Source organism: Agelaius tricolor, unplaced genomic scaffold (assembly GCF_023055355.1).
Source record: "Agelaius tricolor isolate 1412-34295 unplaced genomic scaffold, bAgeTri1.0.p SCAF_1, whole genome shotgun sequence".
Taxonomy (NCBI): domain Eukaryota; kingdom Metazoa; phylum Chordata; class Aves; order Passeriformes; family Icteridae; genus Agelaius; species Agelaius tricolor.
Window position 1 is genome coordinate 4,085,181 of NW_027269261.1, and position 21,493 is coordinate 4,106,673.

Consider the following 21,493-nt stretch of genomic DNA (forward strand, 5'->3'; position numbering starts at 1 on the left):
CTATTACTCTATAAGTACTCAGGGAACCTCGGAAGTTTCCAAGCGAGCCACGGAGGGGTTGCGCGGGCAGGAGCTGCACCCTGCAGGCACCACCAGGGAACAGCCAGAACGGAGCCCGGCCCGCACCGTGCCCAGCTCGCCAGTGCCACCGTATGGCGGAGGGTTATTTTCAATAAACTCACACCAAACCAAGCATTTGGGGGTTTTACTCTGTTCAGAGAGCTTCTTGCCAATGTGGGCACATTATTCTCAGTTTCTGTACTATAGAAAAGCCAGGAATGGTGGAGACCCCCCCAAGAAAATGGGGCAATTAAAATGTGATGTTTCACACTGCCTCGAACACTTGTTATTCAGGGAAATGGCTAAAAAAACAAAGTAACTCTGACTGTGGTTGCTCATCCCTCTGATTTCCTGGTGCAGGCAGTGTTCCTGGCCCATCTCTTAATGTCTTCCTTCTGTCCAATGACAGCAGCAGCCCCCAGCAGCCCCCACTTGACCCCCAGCTCAACACCCACTGCCAAAGTATATTAACCTCTTCAAATGAAGCACATTTACTTCAAAACCACACTGCAAATAAAAGAAACACTTGCAGAATCTCACATAGCACAACAAACAGGTCTAGTATTTAATAAATAAATATATACAAGCAGAACCTCCACATGGTACCTGTCCCACTCACCCAGAATATTCCTGGTTCCTGGGGAGGTGGTGAAAGAGAAAGCAGCTCAATATTGAGGTATAAAATACAAAGGTAACACCTTTAAAAGCACAGAGTTTGTTAGACAGAAGAGCTTTCCTTTCATTAGATAGAAACACACATTAATACAATGCACCTAATTCTTTCAGCACAATCCAGACCGAACAAGGGAACTCAAGTGGTTTTAAGTGTCAAAGGACCCAAATCCAAAGCTCCCAGAGAGCAGAGTACCTGTTCAAGGACACTGAAAACTCCTAGAAGGAAGAACAACATAGAGGCTCTGTGTCTGAGTAATATGGAGGGGTCTCACTCAGAATATTCAACCACTGCCCAGCACCCTGCAGAACCGTCCCTGGCAGCTCACAGAACAGGCCTGAGGCCAATCCCCAGCACAGCTACAAGGCCCTGCAGCTGGACACAGAGGTCTCCACTCCAGCCCCTCCCTTTCAGAGGCTGCTCCCACCCTTTGCTGAGCCTGTTTTGACCTGCCAGAAGCTCCAATTGCCCAGGTCTGGCTTTTTCCTCCACGTGAGCCACCTAAGAGCTGGCCTGTGGAGACACATTACATCCCATACACCTGCAGGAAGGCTTGGTTGAACCCAGCTTATTGATTTATAAGATGCTTTAACTCTCAGCTTAAGATAATAATTAAGACAAAAGAGAGGTCAAGAAAACATGAAGGAGTTGACTCCACTAGTTCAAGTAGGGAGCTCATATTTTCTCTAATGTTATTCTTCTGTTGTCTCCTACCACAAGGAGGAAAAAAAAAACAGCAACAGTTTTTCTGAAGTCCTTCACTAAGTTTTCACTAAATTTAGGCTGCACAGCAATAAAAATTTTGAAGCAAATAGTTTCAAAGCTTGCTGCTAAAAAGAAAAAAAGATGATACCTTACGTGTCTATTACACTGTGGGCACGACACACAGGCTTTATATACACTTGCACTTTGACTACTGACACATCCAAACAAATCTTCTGGAAAATAAAAGTTTGCTCTGACAATTATTCAACCTTCTGCCTTACTTGCTCCTTATAGAATACAAAAATAAAGTTTTTGTAAAAAAAAAATTTTCATAAAAAAAAACCCAAAACCAACACACCCAGCTCACTTTAGAAACCACAGCACTGGTTAGGGAAAGGGGATTTACATCTTCAACTCTTTCTCATGTGTTCAAGCAGTCCCATAAAACAAATGGTTGTAGAAATCCCCAACTTACTTGGCAGGACAGCACAGGCTTCAGTTTACTCACCCACACCTTCTTCTTCTTTGACAGGGAGGAGCACAGGCTTCAGTTTACTCACCTAGACCTTCTACTTCAATCCCCCTTTCATTCCCAAGGCACAGAGAATGCTGCAATTTCACCCCTGCTCAGAGAGCAGAGCAGCACAGAGCCCTCAGGAACCTGGAAGAGAAAGGAGGGAGGGGTGGTGCTGCCCTAAAATAGGATGAGACACAGGTGCCCCAACAAGATCCAGGAGGCAGATAGGCAATTCATTAAATGCAATCAACTCCCCTTTTTATTTCACTCAAATCAAAGATTACACCCACCTGCCACAGCCATGGCGATTGCAAAGTTCATCCACAGGAGTTTTCTGAAGAGCACTGAGCCACTGGAGTTACAGCAGCTAAGGAAATCCAGTGGCATCTGAAAGCCATCCCAAGAGATACAGCAGGAAATTCAATTAAAGTAAAGCTAGCCAGGACAGGAATTAGGAGAGAAAACCAAGTGAAAATAAGTTGGTTTCAAGTCACGCAATTTCAATGGATTCTCCCAAAGCTACTTTAGAAAGTTAGCGTGAGAGATCTGCACCCTGCTGAAACAAATTTATCATCCAAAGAAGTTACTTGCTCAGGTGCAGCATCCCAGGGCTCCCAGGACTATTTAATGATGCCATAATTGCTCTTCACAATTTGCAATAAAGCCAGAAGGGGATGCCCTACCTGGGCATGGTAGAATGGCTGGAACACTACTGGGAACCTTTCCTGGAACAACTGCAGGTACAATTTCCTATCAGCAATGATGGAAAAAAGGGGGAAATAAATCACTGTCAGGCTGTTTGTTTGTTGGGTTTGGTTTTAGTTTAAGCTCTATATTGAGCTGCTTTTATAGAGCTAGGTCTGTACAATGGGTTGCTCTTTAAAATAAAGTTATAATAAATGAAAAAAAAGTGTGTAGAGCTTTATGCCAAAACTATGGAAGGGGCTCAAATTAATCTTGTTTGACAGGAAAAACTTGAGCCCAGGAGAAAACAGAGCCATAAGAAGCCATCCAGTGGAAGAGTATATGAAAAATGGTCACAGCCTCTTCCTAGGCCAGTTGGTTGCATGTTTACCATTCCTTAAAATAGCCACACATCATTTTTTTACAAGTAGCACTCAAAGTGAGAGATTTACTGAGCTGCAGGATGGGGATGATAGAATTGGGTGCTCAGCTGCAGATAGACCCTGACCAAAATAAATAAATGGCAAAATAAACAAGTGGCTTAAGGCTAAGTGAATGATAACTAATTCCCTCAAGGAACTTGGAAAACTTCAGCACAGTGAGCTGGAGAGGAGGGGGCACAGACAAAGTGGCCAAAAGGAGCTGCTTTAGCTGCTCCTAAATAAAACCCCTACTTTTATTAACAACCTGTAGGGCCCATAGAGCATAAAACCATGGAATAATGTCACAGGGAGATATTAAATATGTTTATTTCAGTGTGGCAGAGGCTGTTAGAAAAGGCTTAAAGACTACTGCTGCTCTCCTGAAAGCTTTAATAATTATCTTTTTTTGTGGCTTGTTTTGGGGTTTCTGTTTGAATTTTCAATAGTGGAATTAAAAAAAAAAAAACAAACCAGAGAAAACTTAATGAAGAGGGAAATTAAGTGTACAGCTTTCTTAATAAATGAACTATAGTTTTGCTTTCTTTCATGATGTTAGACATTAATTTTGTTTGCTGCCTAGAATCTTGAATGAAATCCAAGCTCTGGCATCCTTTTCCTATGACAGTGGTTCCATGGCCATATTCTGTTAGTCCACAACAGCAATGAAATATTCATTTATCATCTTGGTGAGTGTGAGAATAGCAATTGCAATAATTACATAAAAAACACTCCAAACAGTTGTCTGTCATTCACTTTGAATGTGAATTCAAGAGAATATGAGAAACATTTCTGTTTTGTCACCTAATACATTCTTGTACCAAACAAAACTGTACCAATAAATTGTAAATCTGGATAAAGTTAACAGCCCTTTTGCCCAGGCCAAATCCCAAGTTTCTGATCATTTTACTTCTCTCTTTTGTGTCTTGCCAAAAAGATAAGAAACATGTTGGCACAAAAGAAAAATTATTGCTTGGACTGTTCTCCCAGTCTTGAATCTGTTTCCTATAAAAGCAGCTTGGACAGAAAACTCCAGTTAAGGAAACAAGCAACATCAAAATAGCTTTAGAAATAAAGTAGTAGTAAAGTATTAGGATTTTTAATAATTACTTGCCAAATTTAAATTGTTAAATGCAGATGGCAGATGAGTTCAAGGTGATGTGTGACAGATACACGTGGGATTAAATGAATATAAACTATCTCTGTTGGTGTGATCAGATCTTCACAATCACATTATTGTTCACTCACCTCAGAGACATAACTAATACTAATCACTAATCTATTCTGCATTACACTGAGGAATAATTAATAAATTAACAAAACCACTGTCCCCTGAGTGACATTCTGATGCACTCTGAGCATGTAAGAGCACAAGAAGTTTGTGACGAGCAGTATCTTTGTTCTGTTCTTCTTGCACATTGCAGATTATTTTAGTGTTCTTGGCTTAAAAGTGTGTTTTGGTTGGATTTTAGTGATATTTGGGGGGTAGGAGGGGCTGCTTTGGTTGTTTTTGGGGGGTTCTTTGGTGGGATTCTTTTGGGTTGTTTGGTTGTGGGGTTTTTTTCCTCAGTTTTAGGGGTGGTTTTGTTGTTTCTTTATGTTGTTTTGGTTTTTTGGGGTTTTTTTTGTTGGTTTGTTGTTGTTGTTGTTCTTTTTTTGTTGTTGATTGGGGGTTTGGGGTATTTTTTCCTTGTTGTTTTTCGGGTTCTGTTGTTGGAGGGTTGGTTGGTTGGTTTTGGGTTTGTTTTTGTTTTGGGGGGTTTTCTGGTGGGTGTATTACAGAACAAGGTCTGCAGAGTAAATCAATCCCAAACACAGGTATTTTTCCCCTCACGAATTCCAGCCGGCCGCGGGGCGGCCCCTCAGGCAATGACGTTACCAACCCTCCGGGCGCCTCCCGGACTCCTGAGGCGGCAGCCCGGTGCCGGTGTCCTCTTCCTCGCTCCGTTCGAGCGGCTTTTCCTCAGATTCCAGCCCGAGGTGGCTCCAAGGCCGCCTCGGGCATTTTTCTGCCGCTTTTCACCTCAGGATTCGGGAGCGGCGAAGCCGCCGCACTCCCGCGCTCTGCGCCGGCTGACCCTCGCCAGCCGCTGTAGCGCCCGTACGGAACCGAAAGCGGCGCGGCGGCGCCTCAGCCAATCCGCTCCGCCCTTACTGCGCGGCGTCGCTGACCCCAGCCAATCGCGCGGCCGCCCTTTCCTGCCGGGGGCGCTATGGCGGCCGCCACGAGCTGCGGCCGCGCCGCGCTGGGCGCGCTGGCCCGGGATGGCGGCGGGGCCGCGGCGCGGTGGCGGCGGCTCCTGCCCCCGGGCCGCCCCGCCCTGCCCTGGGTGTGTGCCCGCGGCGCCGCGGCGGGTCCCAAGGCCGGGCCCGGGCGGGCCGTGACGGTGGAGGTGGGCGGCAGGTGAGGGGTGTGGGGGCGGCAGGGCCGAGCGTCGGCCCGGCTGGAGAGTAACGCAAACGTGAGGGGAGACGGGTGCAAAATGCGGGATGTGTCGAGCTTATCTGAGGTTATAGCTGAGGTTATCCTCAGTCGGGACGTTCTTTGGTGTCGGATTTTGGTGTCCTGGCAAGCAAGAGGGGAGCCCGGAGCAGTGGGATCAGCCCTGTCATGGCTGAGTCAGGGGCTGAGGAGCCCTAAGGATGTAATAAATGAAGATGTTGATGGATGTCTATGTGTTCATTGCCAACTTAGCAAAACATTCCAGGCCACCAAGTTGATCAGAGGGATGGAGACCTCTCCGGCGAAGAAAGGCTGAGAGAGTTGGGATTGTTCAGCCTGGAGAAGAAAAGCTTTGGGGTCACCTAATTGTGGCCTTCTAGGAGCTGCCTGGAAAGGTGCAGAGCACTTGTGAGGGTGTGCAGTGACAGGACAAGGGGGAATGGGTTAAAATTGAAAGACAGTAAGTTTAGATGGGATAGTAGGGAAAAAATCTTCTCTGTGAGATCCTGGCACAGAGAAGCTGTGGCTGCCCCATCCCTGGATGTGTTTCAAGCCAGGCTGGATGGAGCTTGGAGCAACCTGGGATAGTGGAGGGGTAGAACTCAGTGATCTTCAGGGTCCCTTCCCACCCAAACCATCCTGTTACTCTACAGCTGAATTATGTTCATTATAACAATAAAAATCACACCTACAGGTCATAAGGGCCTTGCCCAGGTGTTCCCTGAGCATGTGAACAATTTACCTGGGATAACTTGTATAAAAATTACTGACTAGTCATAATAGAGGGGCTGTGCTTGGGAAGGGACCAGCTCTGGATTTCTGTGTATAAATAATGGCATGGAAAGTCAGAAGGGTGTGCTGGCCTTGTGCACTAGCACCCAGCACAAGCCTGGAATAAATAATCCATATTTTTATATATTGCTCTCAAGTGTGTCCTCATTGCCTTGTTGCCCTCCTTTCTTTGCCACAAAGGAGGGAATATTGTGCAGCTGTGCTGGGAAGTGTGCAAGCAGCTCCCCTCAGCCTTGAGGGTGTTTGCCACTGGCTAAACCCCAGCTGGAACAGGTGATGAGCCACCTTTATAACTCCTAGGGATAGTTAAAAGGCTTTGCTTCAAGGTAAAGGAAGCAGGACGCTTGAAACTTAAGTGGATTTGGTCACTTTTGCTCAAAGAGTTTCAATTTTTATATCTAAGGAGGATTTTTGTATCTCCTGTGAAGCACAGCCTTTATTCTGTGCAGTTGAGGCTACAGATGAATGCAGAAATTGCTGGGAAATGTGCATGAATTCACTATAAATTCATGTAACAGGTTCTTTCTTTCCTTTAGAAAGATGGAGCTGTCTTCTGGAAAACTTGCAAAGTTTGCAGATGGATCTGCTGTTGTTCAGGTAAAAACAAAAAATAGTCAAAATCTGTGCAGCCTCAAAATTCCTGTCTCTTCAAAGTCATTGTCTGGGCATCAGAGCCTGTGGGATATAGGGCGTCAAGGGGCAACTTCATCCCTAACAAAGGGAAGGAAAAAAATTATAGGAAGAAATTGTGTTTGAAAAGCAAAAACAGGTCATGAACTGTGGATTTATGTGGTGGCTTTCTGCAGAGTATAATTCTTAAGAATTACTGGTTTGTGAATAAATTTTTAGAAAATCAGGAATGATTTTCTTTTCAGGTAACTTCAGTTTTTACCTATTTTTCTTAACCCAGCTAGGTGACACAGCAGTGATGGTCACAGCAGTCAGCAAAACCAAGCCCTCACCATCTCAATTTATGCCATTAGTGGTAAGTACTAATGATTAGTTAAGTAAGTACTAGGAATTAGAGTACTAATGATTAGTTAAGTAAGTACTAGGAATTAGAGTACTAATGATTAGTTAAGTAAGTACTAGGAATTAGTTTTGTGCTAATCAATGATGAACTTAGCAGCCATAGTCCTTAAACAGTGGAGTTGAGGATGCTGGGGGGAGTGGGCAATGCAAACAGTAGATGGCAGAGTCTGGACTTCAGAATTGCAGTTGATAAAATAAAATGATTAAAAGGATAATGATAAAAAGGATCCCTGTTGAGCCCTGGATGTTGCCTGCCTTGGCTTTAGCAAGGCTCTCTTCCAAGCCCTTGTGGACTTGGCCAGACCATCCAAGCTCAGGTGTTGGGGTTTGCTTGTGTGGAAAACTGGTGGGATTGTGAGGCTCAAAGGGTAAGAAGTTGATAATTGGGGTTGCACCTGGATGATCCCAAGGGTCCCTTGTGAGGGTTTCTGTGGCTCTGCAGTAAATAATCAGTTGTCATTAATAATGCCTGAATTTTTTTTGGAAGGTTGACTACCGGCAGAAGGCTGCTGCAGCAGGAAGAATACCTACAAATTATCTAAGAAGAGAGCTTGGTTCCACTGATAAGGAAATTCTTACAAGTAGAGTAATAGGTAGGCTGAAACCTTTTATTTACAATGTACTTTAAAAATGTTGTGATTTTCTTGTGAGTGTTTGAAATTACCATTTATAATGCTATTATAAATACCATTTATAATGCTGTCAGAAAACAAACATGTCATTTGTTTATCAATATGATTGAAATTTTTAGCTTATATATATTATGCTAAATACATTTCTGGGTTCTCTACCTTTTGTCCCTTTTTTATTTTAAAACCCCATTTTGTCAGTTTCTTGTGGGATCATTGCAGGACAAACTGAATATTAACTACTGAAACCCAACTTCTTATGAATTCTTATGAAAAGTTGGATTATTTCCTTTGCAGATCGCTCAATCAGACCTCTCTTCCCAGCAGGCTACTTTTATGATACACAGGTAGGTCATGCTACCTTCAAAATGGAAAACTTGGATATGGCCAAGGAAAATGTCATTATACAGGTCCTGTTTTAAGAATTTTTTTTTTTCTTAAAAAAAAAGGAGGGTTTGCACTTCACAAACAAGTATAATGTTGCTTTTTAGTTTGTCATCTCCTTGTCTTAAATAATTTATTATTACATCCTCCTTTCCAAATTTTGTTGTCAAGGTACAGGAACAAAAATCTCCTCTGTAGAACAGAGGAAAGATGCTAAGTAATACTTTAGCAAAGAGGAAAGGTGCTAGTAAATATTTTATATATGATGTGATATAATACTATCCATTAATGGGGCTTTATTGTCAGCTTTCTATTTTAAAAACCTGAAGAAATTTCCATGTGAAACATAGACTTGTGTAGATACCTGGGTTTTATTATTGTCCTTAGCTGTGTATTGACAGTTAATAAAAATGTATAGGTCAAAATTATTCATTGTCTTTTATCTTATGCCAGATCCTTTGTAATCTTTTAGCAGTAGATGGTGTCAATGATCCTGATATTCTGGCAATTAATGGAGGTAAGAAGGCTGTGAGGAATTGGTGCTTTGGTGGGATTTAATGACATCAGTTTTTTCCTAATCCAGATTTTTGTCTTCCTTTCAGCTTCTGCAGCACTTGCCTTGTCTGATATCCCCTGGAATGGTCCTATTGGTAAGTAAATATTTTTAAATTTTGGGTGATTTTAATGGAATGGAAGATTTAGATCACAGGTTGCACTTTGGTTTTTTTTAAGTAAAAGCTGAATCTAAACATTAAATTTCAAGCATTGTAAATAATTTTACAATGATAGTATTATTGCACTTCAAGGGATTATTTTGTCTGGACTAAATGCACTTTTGAGAGGAAATAAAATACAGAAATAATATACTATAGAGACCAATAAATTAATTTTCTCTTAAGAGAAACATATTAGTGAAAAGCATTGTTTGGAAAATAGATGCTTCAGAATACTTTTCCTCAAGGAATTCAAAAAGAGATTTATTTTGTTGTGAGCATTTTCTGGGAAGAGAAAAGATCTACCCAAGAACAAATATTGAACAAGTGTCTTCCTTTCAGCTGCCTTTTTTTTTTTTCCTAGAAAATATGTGCTGAAATGGCAAAAAACTCCCAGTACACTCACAGCATTGTGTGTAATACTGGCATTCTTTGCCCTCCCTAGTAATAGTACTCAAATTAAAAACAGAATAGGTAATTTTGTTTTCTAGATTTGTTCTTAATATCCAGTCAACGTGCTGATGTTTTAGAATTAGTCTGTAGCTTTAATTACTGTTATTAGCTTGTAACTCCCAAAGTACAGTGATGCCTTAAAGAACTTAATTATTATAATAATAAATGACTTTCTGGAGTTTCTTTGCAGGTGCAGTGAGGGTGGGGCTGGTGGATGGAGAGACTGTTATCAATCCAACTAGGAAAGAGATGGCCTCTAGTACTCTAAATTTAATTGTTGCTGGAGCTCCACAAAGTCAAGTTGGTAAGTTAATTGGTGTCTGTTGAGGGCTTGGAAATCTTTGCAGATGTTTTCTTATCTTTTGAAATGTGGATTTTTATACAACAGTGATGGGTAACTTTTGGTTAAGTAGATTCCCTGATATTCGTGCAGTTTAATGTTAGATTGCTGTTGAACAATACCACAGGAATTCACTGAATTTCTATCTTTCCATTGCCAGTTATGTTGGAAGCAACTGCTGAGAACATCTTGCAGCAAGATTTCTGCCATGCCATCAAAGTGGGGGTGAAGCAGAGCCAGCACATCATCCAGGGCATTCAGCAGCTGGTGAAGGAGCGGGGTGTGGTCAAGAGAACTGTCCAGAAATTATTTATTGCTCCTGAAGAGATCGTGGAACTTGCAAAGAAGTAAGTTCAGAACAAATTATGCAGATGGAGGAATGTTTGTGAGTTTGGTGCTTTCATCAGATTGGTATTTCACTAAATACTTTTCAAATATTTAGTCCCCCCAAAAAACCCCTAATTATAGAAGTGTTTTTTAAGCTGTGTTTTCAAAACTTCTTCCTTTTCTCCTTAAAGACTTGCTTCTAACAAGATCTATGCAGTGTTCACGGATTCAAGCCATGATAAAGTAAGTAATCAATTGTGATATAATTATTTTTTTAATTACTATCATAATGTACTAGGATTGAGTACTTTTAGCTCTTTAAGCTCTGTCCCTGGAGGTGTTTTAAGGAAACACTGGATGTGCCATGGTCTGGTTGACAAGGTGATGATCATAGGTTGGACTTGATGATCTCAGGGGTCTTTTCCAACCTCAGTGCTAGTGTAATTTAAGCTTGTCCCCTTCCCTGCATCTATTTGTAATAATAATAATAATAAATTTTTCTCTAAGTTCTTAACCTGCCCAGAATATTTGCTTGTATTATGTGGAGGTGGAGACTCCCTTTTCTGAAGGAGTCACGTGAAGTGGATGAGGAGAAATGGGTGCAGGTTACTCCTGAAAAGTTCTGGTTGGGCACAAGAGCAATGTTCTGCTTGGGAAAACTTATCAAAATTACCAGTCACTGGGATATCTCCCCAGGGAAGAGGTGGATTGCCCAATTTAGGACATTTTTAGGATTCAGATGGGGAGGGTGCTGGGCCATCTTACTAGACTGCTCTTGCCAAGAAAGGTTGGACCACATAACCCCTGAGGTCCCTTCCAACCTCATTATTGATTTTTGAAGATGTGTGACAGTTCTGTTTCTTATTCCTTAAATTTTTGCAGATTTTTAAAGCAAACAGCCCCAAACCTCTGTTGTTCTGCCCTATAGAGAAGGGCACAACATAACCAGAGTTAACTGGTTGCAAATCCTCCTTTGTTCTAGATTTCGAGAGATGAGGCAATCAACAAAATAAGGCTTGAAACAGAAGAACAGCTGAAAGGTATTATTTTTTGTTAATATTTTGAGAATGCTTCAATGGAGGGGTAGCACTGCTTGGAGTTGGAGTATCTAACTCTTTGTTGCAAGCTATTTTAGTAAAAGTTCTATAAAATGAATTTCCCAACTTCAGATACGATTTCTTTTCTATACCAGAAAAATTTCCGGAGGCAGAGCCTTACGAAATCATGGAATCTTTCAATGTGGTTTCAAAGGACATTTTTAGAAATCTTGTGCTAAATGAATATAGAAGGTGGGTGTGTCAAACTCCTACTGATAATATTTCTGTCAGCTTTTAATCCAAGACTATCGTTGAACTGATCTCTTCATCTCTCTTTGTCACTTCAGGTGTGATGGGAGAGATTTGACTTCCCTCAGAGACATTAAATGTGAAGTGAACATGTTCAAAATGCTTCATGGATCAGCCTTGTTTCAAAGAGGTCAAACACAGGTAATGTCACTTAAACATAGAAATTATCAATGAACCATCAAAAGCTGAGAGATTTGGGCCTTTCATTTAAATGCCAGGTTTCCTTGTTCTTCACATTGAAATAGCAATAAGCAGAAGTGGTGTGTGGGTTGGGAAGCACATTGGTGTGTGGGGCACTGCTAAATTGGGCACATCATGAGAAATCTTTTAAAAGCAGCTTCATACTCAACCTGAGCCAAATAGGGAAATTTTACCTAAAAATTTGCAATAATGAGAGGATTTTTTTCCTCTTCTTTGCCAAAAGTGTCAGCTGTAGGGTGGATTGAATTAAGATCATATTCAAGATTTGGTCTTCTATACTTTTATAGCTCCCTTTGCTAGAAGACTGTCAGCCATGGATCTGAGTTCTTACTGCACTGAGTTAGGGTGGCAGTGGCAGGCAGTGATTTACTCCTCAGTGGTGTCCCCTCTTATCCCACTAAAAATAACACCCACTGCAGGTCCATGTGGGAAACAGGCACAAACAACGTTGTGCTTGCAGCTGGCCCTGTCCCTTAAATGTTTCTTAAGGAGAAAACTGCTCTTGGCTCCTACTTAAGGAGCATTAAATTAGTATTTTTAAATGGGGCTACTTTAAGAATGTGTGGTCTTTATAGACTAGGAGTAAGTTTGTGTGATAAAGAAAAAGGGTTCTACAAGTGGTAGCTGATGGCATCTCGTGCTACTGAACTCGTTCTCTTTGATTCTTCATGAACAGTGACATTTGTCAAGGCTGGAAGGGTTTAAGAGGAGTTGATTTTTATTTTAGCTCATTTTCATTTTAGGTTCTGTGTACAGTTACATTTGACTCGCTAGAATCCAGTGTAAAATCAGATGTTATCTCCACAGCAGTGAGGTATGTATGTCTTGGTGCTTTGGCAGTAGTAACAAGAGGGTGAGCATTTAAGCACATTTGATCAAATCCCCTTGAGCTTCCATATAGATACTTTTTTAGAACTGAAAAATGTGTAAAATTAGACTTTGAAGTGGCCTGTTTTCCAGAGATCATGGCAGTGGGTTTGTGTTAGGGTGACATGAATTCCAAAGCCCACATTTGAAACTGGAGAGTGTTAAAGGGAACATCCAGTCTGGTTTCTAAATTTAAAAGATTTGTGGAAAGTGTAACTGGGGATGTAGCAAGCTGGTCCTTGTGCTTTCACTTCATTGCTGAAGTGAAATTGGTTCCCTTTGGAGCCACATTGCAGTGATGTCACCCCAGTGATTTCATCCCAGTGTGGGAGCTTTTACATTTTAATGTCTCAGCCTACTGTAGTTGAATCTTTGTTACCTGGAGGAGTTTGTAATATTCTCTAATTATGGTAGCTGTGGGTGATCAGCAAATGTATTGATCTGTTGGTTTTGGCTGGGTCCATTTGTAATTAGTTTGAATTATCTGTTGTGTGTAACACATGATTGGCTGCTCCTGTTTTGACATGGTCTTGTTTTTAATTAATAGTGGAATTAAAGATAAAAACTTCATGCTGCATTATGAGGTGAGACTTCTCCTGTGTTACAACTTTCTGCATGGTTCACAGAAGGGCTTCATGTCTTGCTTTTAAAGGTGCAGTTGATCACTTCCAAGGTTATAAATTAGCTCTAGATTTGCTAAAATGTATTTATGCTAATTCATGCATGAATTGATATGAGCAGAAGTACTGGTTTCCTGTAAAGCAGTAGGTAATTTGTAAATTGCCAGTTTACACAGGCTTTTTAATGCCATACCATGAGGTGAGCTCCTTCAGAACAGGTTCTTACTGAAAGCAGGATTAACCTGTGCTATTATTTTTAGTAAACTCTATTAATATGTTCAGCTGATGTGGCACAGCAATAGTAAATAAATGCTTTTACATCTTGGATCTCTCTCAGCCTTTGGAGCTTGCCCAAAGTATTTCCTACAGGCAACAGGCAGATCTTGTTCCATTATCTCTGACAGAAATAACATTTCTGCTAGGTTGTTTGACAAGTTTCTTTGGAGGAAACTTCTTGTGTTCTCTCTTAGCTACCTTGCTACTGCTTTATTCTCTTTTGTCTTGTGGAAGTAAAACATTTACTAAACATTACCTAAACTGGTCCTGGCTTGCAAACCAAGTGACTGATAGAAGTCATGTGGTGGTTTGATTATTTTATTTTTAATGCATATTTACTTTGAGATGCACCAAAACCTCAAAGATGTTTTTTTTTCTAAGTGTATGTTTTAAAATGGAAAAGAAAAGCAGGTTAATTTTGTGTCTACACATTCTTTTGTTTCATAGTTTCCACCTTATGCAACCAATGAGATTGGCAAAGTTACTGGGATGAACAGAAGGGAGCTTGGACATGGTAAGTCCAGACTAGAGAAATGCCATGCTTAAAGTTCCAATATTTTATCTGATTTTTATTCATGGATCACTTAGTGGGTTTTTTGGGTTTGTTTTTTTTTAAACAGGTGCACTGGCAGAACGAGCTTTGAAACCAGTTATACCCCCAGATTTCCCATTCACAATCAGAGTTACTTCTGAAGTCTTAGAATCCAATGGTATTAAGATTTTCTTGTTTCTAACCTAGTGCTGGAGACTACATTTGGTTCTTAAAAAGCTTTGTTTTGACAAACTTGATTTATAGGCATGCTAAATAAAAGATTTCAGTTTAAACGTTCTTAAAACTATTACCTGAAATATTTTAAAATAAAAAGCACATTCATGAAGAATGGAGCTTTCAAAATGGTATTTGGGGGCATTTTTATGCTACAGGATGAGGAAAATAACTGTAGCTTGTATTGAGACCCATTTTTCAGTGTTTAATCCCTGTTTTTTTTCCTGTATTCCAACTCCAGGCTCCTCCTCGATGGCTTCTGCATGCGGTGGAAGTTTAGCATTAATGGATGCAGGTACAAAATAAGGCACTTAAAAGGATAAACCACATGTGATAATGTGCTACAGGATCTGGACACGACCAAAGGCTTCAAAACTGTATTTTTGTTGCCATTCCTAGGAGTTCCAGTGTCAAATGCAGTGGCAGGTGTAGCCATAGGCCTCGTTACCAAGTGCAGCCAGGGCAAGGGAGACATTGAGGATTATCGCTTGCTGACAGACATCCTGGTGAGTGCTCCTCTCATTCCATTGTGCTGCTCACTGCTGAGAAACACCTCCTGTGGCTGCTTCTGGAACCTTCTAGCCAGTCAATTCCAGAACATCACTCCTTGTCACAGACACATTTTATGGAAAATCCTTTTGATGGGATTTTTCTCCTGAGAAGCTGAGAGGCCTCAGAAATGAAATATAAAACAATGGTTCTCTGCTGCTGTGGAATGCAACAGGTGCATCTGGGATTGGGCTCATGTGGTTGTTTCTAATTAATGACCAATCAAAGGTCCAGCTGGATCAGGACTCTGATAGTCACAAGATTTTATTGTCATTCTTTTCTATTCCTTTCAAGCCTTCTGATGAAATCCTTTCTTCTATTCTTTTAGTATAGTTTTAGTATATCACTTTCTTTTAATATAATATATATTAGAAAATAATAAATCAGCCTTCTGAAACCTGGAGTCAAGATTCTCATCTCTTAGACCCCTGCAAACACCACCACAACTCCTAGAAAAATTTGTTTCATCTTTTGTTTTCATCTCCCTTCATTTTGAAAAATTTGTATGAAATGTCCAGTCATGTTTCTTATTTCTCATGTTTATACTTATTTAAGCATTCATAAACTTTTTCCTTCCAATTAATTTTGTCTTTGCTCATGGGAGAAAATGATGAATAATTTACTGAAAGACATTACATATTGGGTGGAGAACAAGCACTTGAAAGAGGGGCTGGGGAGGAAAATGTGCAGCCACTGACAGCACAAGATCAGCTGTGGATCAGAAACTTATCCACAAAAGCTCTTGATTTCCAAGGAGAGAAAGGAACATTTAACAGTTTATCCTGAACAGCAAAATAATGCTAAAGAAAACTTGGAAGTATCAAAAGTCATTCCTTCTTTTGGTATACTGGGATGAAATTGCTCCAACTTGGTTTTGTCTGTCTGTGCTGGCAGGGAATTGAAGATTACTATGGAGATATGGATTTCAAGATGGCAGGCACCAGTAAAGGGATAACAGCACTGCAGGTATTGTGAGATGGAATTTTCCTCAAGTGAAACTCTGAGAGAGTATTAAAAGAGCTTTCCTGACATGTTGATGACACTTAATTCTTCTCATGTCAGGTTGATCTGAAGCTGCCAGGAATACCAATAAAAATTGTGGTGGAAGCTATTCAGCAAGCTACAGGTAAGTCTGGTCTTGCATTTACACCCATTTCATTCTCTTAAATTATAGATAGAATTAAGTTGTATGAAACTAAACAATTAACTATTCATTTTTTGTTCTCATTGTGGAAAAAAACAAGCTCCTGTCTTTATGAAATGGGTTTGGCTTAATCAGTAAGCTCCAAGCCAACTTCAAAGTAACTTCAGCCATTGCATGATTTGGACTACCACACGTTGCATGACTTTGTTGAAATTCAGCAGGATAATGTTATAAAAATGACACCCAACTTCCTCTCATTTCACATCAATTCAGCTATATTTACCAGTGAAACTTGCTGCCATCTGTATTCTGACATGTGCAGCTAAAATATTCTTGAAGCACATGAGAAAGTGAAGCTACGTGGTTTAATAAGGATTTAATGAGTTGGAAAACTTTCAGCCTGACATTCTCCAGTAGGCAGGAGACAGGTTTTGACAAGGAATGTTTTTCTACTGTATAACAAAAACTTCATATATTAATTTTAATCATATGTAAAAATACTGATTTTTGAAATTATTCCCTCTAGCTGCAAAGAGAGAGATTTTACAAATAATGAACCAAACACTGGCAAAACCCAGACCTAACAGAAAAGAAAGTGGACCAGTTGTAGGTAATGTTATTGTGTAAATTTATAGCTTTCATAATTACCAAACTGCTTAAAATACCTTTTTTTAATGATATATTGTTATATATATTTGCCCTCGTCCTGTCGGGATAATTTGTGGAGGGGTTTTGGTTATTTTAGTTAATTTGGGGGGATTGTTATTGCCACATGGGGCAGCACTCCTATTTCAGTGCATACCAGAAAACAATTTAAGTGAAGTTATGTGAAGCTCTCACAAAATCAGAATTGATGTAGATAGTATCAGTATGGCTTAAGGTAATTTGCAGTCATCAGAGTTTATTCTGTGTCTTCACTCATTTCAGTTCTTACCTGTAATCACATCCCTGTTCAGCAGATAGCACAGGTAGCTGTAAGAGATGAAAAGCTCCAGGAATGTGCCCTTTTGTGTGATAGCTTTCAAGATGATTGTATTTAGCACTTCAAAGGATTTCTAAATGTTCTTTCAGAAACCATCCACGTTCCATTATCAAAAAGATTGAGATTCGTTGGTCCTGGGGCTTACAATTTGAAAAAACTTCAAGCACAGACTGGTGAGACATTGTTGATTCCTGTGATAATTTATCCTCACATGTTCCTTTTGTTTCAGACTTGTGTGTTAAGCTGTTTCAGTGCTCAGTACAAACTGAAAATGAAAAAATTCTGGTATCTGTAGAGTACAGGGAGATGCTCTGCTTTGGACCTGAAACCCTTAATGCTGTGGTGAACTTGATTAATGCTTCTCAGGGGATTGGGGTGGAGAAAAGGAGAAAAAAATCCCATTTCCCTTTGCTTGGAAGCCTGTCTGGTCTGGCCACAGAACTCCAGAAGGGCAAAGAACTTTTTACCATTCTGGCTCCAAAACACTTTTATTTCCCTCAGCTATTAATATAAGTATTATTAAAAATCTCTGGGACATTGATTCATAACCCTCAACATTTATTCAGGACTTTTTGCAGCCTTTAAAGGATTATAAAAATAACTTTCTGTTCTTTGATGGCCCACAAGTTTATTGAGGTATTTGCAAGGAGGTGGTGGCCAAATGCAGTTGTTCAATGCCTAAATTGAACAAGATTAAATAATGATAGAAGAAGTTAATAATGAAAAATTAAATCATGTTAGAAGTCTGAGTTCTTAATGAGCGTGCAAACCCCTCCTGCTCTGAGCAAGTCTTTTCTGAGTGTGATTCTCTGCAGTGTGCCCTGACTGTGTCCCCACTCCCCTTTCAGGTGTGACTGTGAGCCAGCTGGATGAGGAGACCTATTCTGTGTTTGCCCCCACGCCAGGGGCAATGCACGAGGCCAGGGAATTCATTGGGGAGATCTGCAAGGACGATGTGAGCTCACACTTCTGCCCTCACCTCCAAAGTTTGCTCTTTGTGGCTTTGTTTAACTGGCTTCTCTTTTTTTTCCTCTACAGCAAGAGGTTAATTTGGAATTTGGGGCAATTTATACAGCCACAATTACTGAAATAAGGTATAAAAAGCGTGCTTTGGAGTTGAAATCAACTTATTTACGTAGTATGATGTAAAATAATCATGATTTTTTTAAGAGTTCCATATTTATGCTGAGAATATTGGCACCTGCGTAATTTCTGATATTTTATGATACTCTGGTGAAAATATTTTGTTTCCTGATAAAGCTGGGGTGTTTTTTTTGCTGTTTGTTTTGTTTTTAGAATATCTCTAAATTATAAAAGTTAAGGCCTTATTCATCTTTGAATCTGAAAGGGATGATATGAGTGTGCTTTCCAATTTTCATCACCATGTTTGTCTTGTAGAAATTACATTTTGGGTGGTACCTATTACTGAAATACTGCCCTGAAATAAGAAATTCTCATCTATTTTCAGTTCAAGAAAAATGAGTGGACATGTTATGGTGGATAAAAAATTTTTTAAAGGGGATGAGTAAAATTTTGTTTATGAGAAGTTTAGAAGTGCTTGCTTTGGGGACAATATGCAGAGTGAAAAGTGGATTTTTCTTGAAGCACTTTGAAATAATTGTGCTGTTTGCTGCTGCAGAGATTCTGGAGTGATGGTAAAACTGTACCCAAACATGACCCCAGTATTACTTCATAACTCACAGCTGGATCAAAGAAAGGTGAGCCATCCCTAAACAGGTACAAAATGGGCAATTAGATTTATTTTACCCAGTTGGCATGGCTGTAACACAATTACTGTTGTTCCATGGTCTATTTCCAGGTTAAAAGCTGATAATTAGCAGCACTTTTTTGTTCTAATTCTTCCTGCTCTGTACTTAAAACTGCAAAGAATCAACTGTGTGACTCCTGCAGTTGTTTTTACACCAAGTTCTTTGGCTCTGAAATACCCTTTTCCATTAATATTCAGAAACCTGTTGTTCCTAAGGTACTGCTGAGCCACTGGGCTGAAGTGTAGCAGGAAGAACCCCTGAATAAAGGGATTTTTGGAACAAACTCTAATAATTTTATTTCTGTAAAACACTGTGTTCCAGATTAAACACCCTAGTGCCCTGGGATTAGAAGTTGGACAAGAAATTCAGGTAATGATTTTTTTAATTTTAAAATGCTAATAAAATGCTGTTCATATTTTTAAATTGCCTCTTTTTTTCTAATTATTTATTTAGTGTTTATGAAGAAAATATTTTTCCATATTGGATTCCCTTTCTGTGCTAGTTAAAGGCCTGATCATTCAAATTAGATTTATTTAATGTCATCCTCTTGCTAGCTAGGCAGCACTAGTATTTGACAGCAATATAGGCTAAAGGATGCCTATTTATTACATTTCTAGCGTCAAACTGATAAAAATTTAATAAAAATTTTAACCCAACCCCAATCTTTAAAGGAAAATCATATTTCCAGCTCTTGAAGTTGCTCAGTGTGAATTTGCTTCCTTACCAGGTGAAGTACTTTGGCCGTGATCCCACCGATGGCAGAATGAGGCTTTCCCGTAAAGTGCTGCAGTCCCCAGCCAGCAGCAGCCTGAAAACCCTGACAGAAAAGAACAGCATTGTCCTGGGAGGGGCTGTTCCACAGACATCCACCTCATCCCAGTGACAGGTGAGGCCAGCAGAGCAGCTCCAGCTGACTCAGGCCTGCACTGCCAGCTCTGCTGAAGGATTCTGGGTTTCTAGTGAGTGCTCACCCCTCCGGTAACAACTGGCCCTTCACACGCTGTAGCTGTAGGAAATTTGATTTTATAAAATTGGTTCAAATGGCCTTGACAGGCTCAGGCAGTCTAGAGAGCCCCCTCTGTCCAAACCAACCTTCCTTGTTCATCTCCAACATCTTTTTTCTCTGCCTCTTAAAGAAAAAACCCAAAGAGATATTGGAAAAGAGCAAAAAGGCAGCTGCTTCTTGGTTAAGTTAACAGTGGAGAAGATTTCAGTCAATTAATGAAATGGCCAAAGCTCTTCTTTAGAAGTAGTTTTCCAGCATGTGTTTGACTGTCAGAAGGCTCATGCCTCAACTTTTCCCAAAATTTGTGTGGGTTTTCTTGTTCTTAGAAAGCTGCTAGAACAGGAAGGTGTCTGATGTTAAAATCAGGAGCAGTTACACAGCAACATTGGCAAATGCACGGGGCACCAGTGGGAACTCAAGGCAATCTGTGGCAGCCTTCTAGGAATGATGGACAGCACAAAAAGGGAAAATTCACTGAAAAAAATCTGGGTTTTAAGGAGCATTTTTGAATCTCATACCTTGATGTAATGAGTTGGCTACAAAGTGTTTTCTCTCTTTCAGGAAAAAAGGTGTGATAGTTGGTGAAAATACAAGTGACCTTTGCTAGAACCTTCTCAAGAATCTGCAGGTGGATGGGAGTGAATCATATTTATAAAATAGACACTATTTATGCTTAAAGGTGATGTAGAACTTCAAAGCCTTCAAATTGATTAAAAACTTCAAAATAAAACCAGGAACAAGCAATGCCCTCATCTTGTGTTGCAAGGTTGAGATGGGAATACAGGAACATGGAATTCTGTGGACTGAGAAGATATTAAAGTGCTAAAGGTTATTCTTTTTTGAGTTATCCACTCAAAATAAAACTGTGAATATGAGAAGTAAAAGCTGAACAACTCTTTTGTGGGAGAAAGAATTATCCTGTATGCTTGGTCAAGAGTCACACTTGGCCAAAGTTTTAGTGGCTTTTCAGTGTACAAGAATTTGGAGCAAGACATAAAGACATGGAAGTATCACCTTTAACATGATGGATGCTGGTTTAGATTAATACATCACTCTCAAAATGTTCAGACCTGCTACAATATCTGAGCAGAGCTTGGCTGAAACATCACCCCTTATCACCTGGGTTCATTAGCACTGACTTTTAAAATGCATAATTAAAACATTAAAATTAAAATACTTTCTTGGAATGAACAATTGATGTGATAAATCTTTCCTTAAAACACTCTCATTAGGAGTGTCTTAATCCTTCTATTAATTATGTTGCATCAGTGAGTTCACTGATCTCTTTTAGACTTCAAAACATTTCCCAGGGGCTCATGAGAATGACTCGTTTTTCTACTGTGAGGTGCAGACTTTGAAAATCAAACAGGGTCCTTCTGATGTTCAACAATTTGTATGCAGGACTAATAAGAAAATCAACTTCCCACCTGGTGGCAGGTGGGCTTTGAACCACCTGAAAGAAAAAGCACTGGGGAGAGGAGAAGTGGCAATGTACAGTAAAAATTACCCCTTTTTTTATTCTAAGTTAAAGTATTAAAGAAGAAAGAAATTACTGGTATGCTGTAGTTGTCTCTTTCATCATGCAAGACTGAAAAATTGAAAAAAGTTTGGAAAGATTGAAGAAGGATTTCCTTGGCAATCTTTTCCTCCTCTTTGAGGGCTGTGTCTTACTATTTCTTAGTAAGAATTCAGATGTCACTTCTTACTGTGACACTTGACTAATACATGATTGTTACATATGAATAGTGTTAATAAAATTATGTAGGTCAATGTTAAAGTCCCTGAACAGAAACTCA

At 40.0% G+C, this 21,493-nt stretch overlaps 1 protein-coding gene across 1 annotated transcript; it reads left to right on the forward strand.

The window, feature by feature from the left end:
- Positions 1-5,238: 5,238 nt before the first annotated feature.
- PNPT1 (polyribonucleotide nucleotidyltransferase 1) lies at positions 5,239-21,249 on the forward strand. Its single transcript, XM_071446473.1, has 29 exons — positions 5,239-5,462; positions 6,830-6,890; positions 7,204-7,278; positions 7,813-7,918; positions 8,252-8,301; positions 8,792-8,855; positions 8,941-8,988; positions 9,695-9,808; positions 10,005-10,191; positions 10,363-10,414; positions 11,154-11,211; positions 11,364-11,460; positions 11,556-11,658; positions 12,462-12,532; positions 13,133-13,169; positions 13,929-13,995; positions 14,102-14,191; positions 14,489-14,542; positions 14,647-14,753; positions 15,691-15,762; positions 15,859-15,922; positions 16,467-16,550; positions 17,012-17,095; positions 17,771-17,877; positions 17,961-18,016; positions 18,562-18,640; positions 19,013-19,060; positions 19,419-19,577; positions 20,259-21,249. Exons 1-28 carry the CDS (start codon positions 5,272-5,274, stop codon positions 19,572-19,574), a joined length of 2,382 nt encoding a protein of 793 aa, XP_071302574.1. The 5' UTR covers positions 5,239-5,271; the 3' UTR covers positions 19,575-19,577; positions 20,259-21,249.
- Positions 21,250-21,493: the final 244 nt, after the last annotated feature.

Coding starts and splice junctions, on each gene's coding strand:
- PNPT1 (XM_071446473.1), top strand. CDS start 5,272: ATGGCGGCCGCCACGAGCTGCGGCCGCGCCGCGCTGGGCGCGCTGGCC. Junction 7,919..8,251: donor TCTTACAAGTAGAGTAATAG/GTAGGCTGAAAC, acceptor TTTCCTTTGCAG/ATCGCTCAATCAGACCTCTC. Junction 16,551..17,011: donor AGAAAGTGGACCAGTTGTAG/GTAATGTTATTG, acceptor ATGTTCTTTCAG/AAACCATCCACGTTCCATTA.